The sequence below is a fragment of the Montipora foliosa genome, chromosome 3 (assembly GCF_036669935.1).
Source record: "Montipora foliosa isolate CH-2021 chromosome 3, ASM3666993v2, whole genome shotgun sequence".
Lineage (NCBI taxonomy): Eukaryota > Metazoa > Cnidaria > Anthozoa > Scleractinia > Acroporidae > Montipora > Montipora foliosa.
Window position 1 is genome coordinate 41430339 of NC_090871.1, and position 7500 is coordinate 41437838.

The 7500-nt window shown below is 40.6% G+C and overlaps 2 protein-coding genes across 10 annotated transcripts in view; both read right to left on the reverse strand.

Moving 5' to 3' along the window:
* The window catches only part of LOC137997431 (acid-sensing ion channel 2-like), a 29229-nt gene extending 28648 nt beyond the window's left edge, over positions 1 to 581 (reverse strand). Inside the window, exon 1 of the mRNA XM_068843434.1 lies at positions 492 to 581. The gene's annotated coding sequence lies outside the window, so the exon portion shown is untranslated. The remainder of the gene's footprint in view (positions 1 to 491) is intronic.
* A 3834-nt stretch (positions 582 to 4415) lies between these two features.
* Positions 4416 to 7500, reverse strand: part of LOC137997432 (acid-sensing ion channel 2-like) — a 60842-nt gene continuing 57757 nt past the window's right edge. For all 9 annotated transcript variants that reach the window (XM_068843436.1, XM_068843440.1, XM_068843441.1 and 6 more), the window contains exons 7-8: positions 6569 to 6660; positions 4416 to 6194 (exon numbers count right to left, since the gene is read on the reverse strand). In XM_068843436.1, coding sequence (XP_068699537.1) covers positions 6073 to 6194; positions 6569 to 6660 — 214 coding nt within the window. In that variant the 3' untranslated portion in view covers positions 4416 to 6072. The remainder of the gene's footprint in view (positions 6195 to 6568; positions 6661 to 7500) is intronic.

Below are 7500 nucleotides of genomic sequence, written 5' to 3' on the forward strand. Positions count from 1 at the left end.
ATTGAATGCGTTAATTTAGCAAATGTTTGATTAAATACACAAATAAATTAAAATAGTGATTGCACGTGTTTACATGCTATTTGCCATGCACATATATCGAACCCTGATCATCTTACATTTGCGTTTTGTGGCTACACCTAGACAGCTGGCCAAGATGCAAGTAGTTTATCTTGTTGACAAGCGGTGTACACGAAAATGACCTTTTCTTTTCTGACGTAAAGAAAGCTCAGAATACCTTTGGACGAGCTTTAGAAATGAAGTTGCAGTCACGAACACTACAAGAAGGGCACCTCTCTGGCATAAACTCTGTTTCTTGAATTTCATATTAAATATCTGACCCCCTTTTTTAGTTTGACCAGACTAATGCTCCATAGCTTCCTGTAGGGAAATATTAAAGATCTTAAAAAGACGACTGCATAAAAATTATTCTAACATCCCACCCGTTTGATACAAATTGCGAAAGGAAAAGTGGGCGCAAAAGCAAATCTTACCGAAATACATACTCAAAAGCGGCGATTCATCAGTAATCTTGATCTGACTGTCCTTCTAAAACGTATGCAGCAAAGTTGAGTCTTTTTCCGAAATTCTTCCACTTCACAAGGCTATTCCATGCTAGAAGTCGACTTGGTTGTGTTGATGGAACAAATATTTACTCCTTCAGCATGGAGAAGTTTGTTCATGCGAGTGATTTCGTTGACGTCATCTTGTTTAAAGCATATGTAATTTTCCAAGCTGTTTATGTGAAATGTGTGTCACGTTGTCACCACTAAAAACTTCGATAACTTTAATTGTTACCAGTGTCTCTCTCAGTCTCTTCTGTTGTAGTAACTCATGGAGTTAATAAAATTGAGATATCAACTCTACTACAAAGTAGTTAGTATCACTTATTCGGTTACAAATAACATAATGTGTGTAAGTGTGAATTGTTGTGAAGATTTTGAGCTTGGCACCCAGGCTTGAACATACTGGCCGATTGCGACCTCTAAGTTAGCCGTTGTTTACCGCTAATTCGCGGTTTAGATGTTTTCTCGACAGACAATGGTTAAACGATGCTTAAAATACATTATTGAGACGGGAATGAACCGTGTTCTTTTTTTCAGTCAATGTCTAAACAATGCCTCATTAGGGAATCTTTATTGATTTATTTGTACGTAAATTTTGATATTGGAGGTTTTGACTCAATATGGCTTCTAAATCCGGTCGAAAAACTCATTTCAGAAAAGGAGAAAAACACTTTACTTTTGTTGGCGGAATTGGGAAGAGAATTTCAAGATGAGGAAAATAAAGGATACGACAGTAAAACATTGAGGAAGAAGGCAAAGGACTAAAAAGAAATCCTGAAGAAATTCAACGCCCAAATCCAAACGGTATCAAACAGGACGTTAATCAGATCCCAAGGATGCTGGAGGCGGCTGAAACTCCAGAGTAAGAAAGAACACGATTTGCAACGTCGTGAATTAAGAAAAACTGGTGGAGGAAAAGCTTCTGCCTCCCCAAGCCAAGTGTGTAAAGTTAGCTGCGGACGTCATACTAGCTTCGGTTAATCCGCTAGGGCAGATGACGACGCAGAAGAGAAAATCAATTTAACCGTTACACGGGATAAAGACAAGAAGGACACTATCACATGCGGAGCGGGGCGAGGTGGACTTGCCGCCGGATGTTGAAGTTATCATAGTTGCCAGAAAAGGGGAAAAATAGGCACGCATTGCGTACGTGTGGTAGTGCAGAAACACAACGCTATATTCCATATTGTCAAAAAGGCAAACTAAGAAAAGTACAGAATTTGTTAGCCTGCTTTATGCAAAACAATTGTTGATGCAAAAGTAAATAAATCTTGATACACAGGACGTTTTCTGAAAGTGTCGATCGAGAATAAAATATTTTGCGATCAGCAAAAAAATTTGCGACATGAAAACAACATAAATTTTGAACCGCGATTATAAAACGTTGCCATCATCGAAAAACTTTATGGGAGATTTTTGCTACGTTCAATTACTATTGTACTTTTGGCTGCACAAGTAAATCGCAAAATCGAAAGTGACATCGAATTCAGAGGGCGCCGTGATCAAGGTACCTTGCGTGTTTATTCGCGAAACAAAGGATACATCTATGTGAAAATGATGGCGGGACACCGGATTTTTGTGTGTCGTTAGTTGGTTTTTTTTCTTTCATGTGTTACAAAGTTTAACAAGAAATTTGCGAATTCAACACAAAGATCACAACCACGTAACTCTTGAGGTTGTTAATAACCATTGTTTCTGCAAAGTCAAAAATTTACTCCCCTAGACGAGGTTATTTATCACTAGGTAATTCCATCGATTCTGAAATATCAGCTGCTTTATCATTCATCAGTGTCACAAATTCTTGCCTAGTTTGGGGCTCATTTTGTTGAAACTCTCTTCCAAGAGACCTGTTTTTCTGATTTATGCACGCGCTCCGGTCGTATTGGAACCACTGACACTCTTACAACATGAAATATTTTGAGATATGTCTACGTAGCAAATCGAGTCCAAATGATACGAAAAGCTACCAGCTCTAAGTGGAGGTACGTGTAGACAACTGAGAACCTCGCAGATCTTGCTACACGCGGCATAACCGCAAAAAACCTCGCGGGTTCAGATTGACCTGGAGATGGATGGCATTGAGTACATTTGGTTAGAGCTTCATTTTCCCCGCTCGCGTTCCTGTCAAGTATGTTTTGTTTACCGCCCGCCTTCCAACAACGCTGCCTTTACAGGCTTATTGGAGGAAATGCTGTCAAGCTCAGACTGCCAAGGTATACAGTCTCTGGTATTGGGCGATTTGAATTTCGACTTACTTGAAACCACAAAGCCAAGTGCAACCAAGGACTTTAAAAATGTTTTCCAGGCTCTGGGCTTTCAGCAACTCATTACAAAAGTTACGAGACCAATATCTAATTCTCTCCTGGACCACATTTTTGTTTCAAATAACGACTTTTTTGTTGACTCTGGAACTATACCTTTATCATTGAGTGATCATCTTCCAGTTTTTGTTACTTGGAGAACCACAAGTAATTTTAAGCGACTCGTCTATAAAATTATTCATTTTCGCTCTCGTAAGTCGATTTCTATTGATAATTTTGTTGATGATCTTTCTCGTACGCCCTGGATTTCCTTGGGATGTTTAGTGGTCCCAACATGCGCTTGATCATTGGTATTGTCTTTTTAACGACGTGCTTAACTCGCACGCCCCGGTAAAATCGCGTCGTGTAAAAAGACTTCAACTGCCCGACTGGTTTACTACTGAAATAGCTGATGCAATTATAGAGCGTGAACGTCTGTTTTCAATAGCCTCCAAGATGTAGAAGAAACAGGGTTGTTAATTTGATTCGTAGAGCCAAGTGTTATTTTTATCGTGACGCCAGCCATAAGAGATAATTTGGATAACCCGAAAAACCTTTGGAAAATCATACGTTGTATTTTGCCTTCGAAATGTACTAATTTACCAAGTCATCTGAGTGTCGACGGTATGATATCGAGTGACCCAGTCGACATATCTAACCTCTTTAATGAACATTTAGCCAACATCACTTCCTCCGTCGGTTCAGCTTGGCGATCTACCGGAGAGTCCGAATTGGAACTTTTAAACCAATTTTGTACATTCCAAACTCCTGGTCGGATCAGACCTTTTTTCCATTTCTCCAATTACGGAGGATTCTGTCTTCTCGAGTCTTTCTCGACTGCCTTCTGTTGGCCTTGATGGGATCAGTGGCTTCTTCCTCAAAATAGCCGCTCACTTCTATTTTCAATTTGAGTGTTTCCTGTGGTATTTTTCCAGACAAATGTAAAATTGCTTAAGTCTTTCCCTTATATAAGGAAGGCTCCCTTTCAGACCGTTCAAATTTTCGTCCTATCTCTGTTTTTGCCACTAGCTGTCTCGAAAATCCTCGAGCGCCATGTGCATTCTCACTGCTATAATTTTCTCACTTACCATGGTCTCCTCACTGATTTTCAGTTTGGTTTTAGATGGTTTCGCTCTTGTGAACTTGCGGTCATTAATCTGTCGGATAATATTCTCGATACTATGTATCGAGGCCTTCTGAGCGGCCTTTTACTGATAGATCGTAAAAAGCATTTGATCTGGTCGACCATGGCACTCTGCTTTATAACCTCATTGTGTAGGATTGTTCTTCATCACTAGCACTTGAGTGATTCGGCTCATATCGAAATGGCCACTCGTAGAAAACGGTTTTTAAGGGAGCTCTTTGTGATCCCCCTTCAGGTGTCTGTTAGAGTCCCGCAGGGGAAGCATATAGTTCTACGCTAACTCCTGGGATATCCGTGCCACGTTTGCTCATCTTGTTTTCCCCGCGCGCGGTATTTGCTTTATATTTACATCACGGTCCGAGTTTCTCGGTGATATTTCTTGAAATTTCATACCACGGCAGGCGCTAGTTCTGTTCCCACCGCTCTTATTTTGGGTTTATTGTTTATTGTTACACATCAAACTCTGAGGAATACATGAGAACAGCCAAAGCCGGAGGCTTAAATGGCACATGGTTAGCAAACATAATTTGAAAATTTTGCATGAATAGAAGAAGGCTTTAGCTAAAATACTTATACAACTGTAATTTTTTCCTCGGCGTTTTTGTCGCCATGTTATTTTAACTGATGCTTGAAAAATTTGTATGAAAGTCAAGTAGACTAGTGCACGACTGATAAAACCTCGCGAATATCAGTCGTGCAGTAGTCTACTTGACTTTCATAAAAGAGCGTCGCACCGGTATCGCGAGGTCACAGGTTCAAACCACGTTGAAGTTCTGAGAATTTCAGACTTCTTTACGCAATTGCAAAAATTGCGTTCATAACTGCGAGGATCAGAGCTTCACTTGAAAACTCAGTACGACGTTTAAGACCCCCTGCATTGAAACTATTCTGTACCAAGAGCTCTCACGGTAAAATAGGCAAGGAGGAACCATGGACGCTGGAAATCATCAGCTACTGGTCTGACAAACCCTCCAGCACATTAGATTATTTTACACTTGTAGACCGTCAAAAATTGTATTTTACCAATTCAGCGCAAAAGTCAGGTGTTATTTGTTTATCACGTCCTCGAATCCCCACGCGTCTCCGAGTTCCGACGTCCTCGCGTCCCACCTCTCCGAGTCCCCGCGTCCCCGCGTCCCCACCTCCTTGAGTTTCCACGTCCCCGCGTCCCCACGTCCCCGAATCCCTACGTCCCCGCGTCCTCGAGTCCCCGGGTCCACGAGTCCCCGCGTCCTCGAGTCGCCAAGTCCCAAGTCTCACGTCCCCGTCCCACTTTTAGTAACAGCCGAGAATAAAACTCCTTTGTTAACTTTTAACCTGAGATTAGCGTTAATCGGCTTTTGAACAACTGGCCCCAGGAGTCCATGACTATATTGTATTTGTGGAACGGCGTTTTTGCGTACCGAGTTATTTTTAGATTGATTTTCCCGCGTAACCAGACCTTTCCAGCTTTTCACAAGTCTTGCATGAGAAATTATTACCCATGTGATTGAGATTGGTCACTCGTGCAAGACAAACCTTATTTAAGAACTCATCTAAAAATAGCTTGATCTGTGAAAATGTCGTTGCACAGACCGCGGGTAATGAACACCCGCAGAGGGTCTGGGCAAGCAATGAGGCCGTTTATGTTTTTAAAAGGTAGAGGGTAAGAACTTATGTACAATTATAGAAACGATCAAATTTACCCAAAATAATTGCCGAGATCATCAACGCTTATGTAATGTACATAATGTCCAAATCCACATGTTACTGCTGCAGTCTCAAAGAGCTCGTGGTCACGTGGCTTGCTGACGCATTACTTACAGCTGCATTACCTTAGCGATAGTCGTGGGATAAAAGACATTACTTAAACGTCGATGCGATCGCGCGAAGCACTCCACTTCCTTGCTTATTCCTAATGTACATTTGTTGTATCTGTTCGACATCGATATCGACTACGTTTTGGAGCTTACTTTACAAAGTTTACTTTATCAGACCTGATGATTAAAATAAATGTTTGTGCACGCAAAATTTGTTCGCGCTTTTTAAATAGGAGATTCAAGAGTAGTTATGGAAAAATATCAGGTTATTCCGGGTGGATTGATTGACGTCGTCTCGTTGCTAGGAGACCAATAAAGAAGTCGATGAACTCGAAGATAGTCAGCAGACTGCATCCGAGGAACAAGCCCATGTTACCTCCGATCTCACCTAAACAAGGAAGTAAGGACTTCAGAAAAACACCCTCCTTCGTTACATCACACAACACTCCTCTATTGCATACTACATAAAAGGAGTTCCCTTGAAATGAATACTTGACAAGTACATATCAGCCTACACACAGAGAGGGTGTCAGAACAATGGACCCTTTGTTAAAATCAGACAGCTTGTCATTAAGATACATGGAAAACTCAATAGAAATGAACCAGTAGTCTAAGGCTATTTTTTTAAGGCACTCCTCCTTGTTTTGAAAAATTAGGACTGATTGATGTTCTAATTTGTCACAGCTTTTAATCATCCTAGAGAATGACTGGTTTGGGGAAAGATCTCTTTGGTTATTAGAAATCAAAGCAAGTTCATCTTACCAAACAAGGCGTTACTGTCATAAGCTGGTTGCTGTTCCTGCATCTCATAACTTAGAGATTTGAATCCAATTTGTAAAAGAACGAGATTATTCCTGGTGGATAAGAAGATCGTAATATACACAAAATGATATGATGTCACAAAGTAACAATGTTATCGTATCTTAGAACCCCCTACTCCTGTCAAGTCTCGACTATGACCTAAACTCGTTCACAGAAATATCGGTAGAGACCAATGTATTTAATTGACGTGCGGATTATAGATGAAAGGGAGCGGTAATCCTCGTTCTTATCTGGATAATTTTAAGCAATTGGCTCTTATAGGCAATTGGAGAGGCCATGCAAGCCACCAGATTTTTCAGGTGTTTATAAGAAATAACGGCTCAAAATTGTCCCGATAAGTGGGATGATCACTTCTTCCTTTCGTCCTTAGAGACAATCCAACCCGTGATTTCAGTTTAAATGTAAGGTGCACGAAATGCTTACGTATAAGCTGCGAAGCAAACGTTGCAGTGCTGGGATCATGGAAGATTGTCTAAGTTTTGGCCGCGCGAAAAATGGGGCTTGTTAAGTCTGGCTCCATTTTTGCGCGGCAAAAAGATCAAAAATAGGGTACTCACGGAAACGCTTTCTCCGCAGGCTATCTTATATATGAACAGAGTATCTGATATATGAGAATGTTACAAAGTATGTTGACGGTGAAAAAACATGCTTTAAAAAAGTACAAACGCAAACGTACAAACATGGCTTCGTGTTTTTGCAGTTAATTGAACTCATGACTGGGTGGTGTAAATGTATGTATTTGAAGTGTCTTTCGTCTTTCAAAATCTTATCACTTAAGAGAATATCTCGACTACAAGAACAACAACAAGTATACAAGCAGATGAATGCATCAGTAAGTAAATTTAAATAGGTTCTATGAATGGAACGATAAA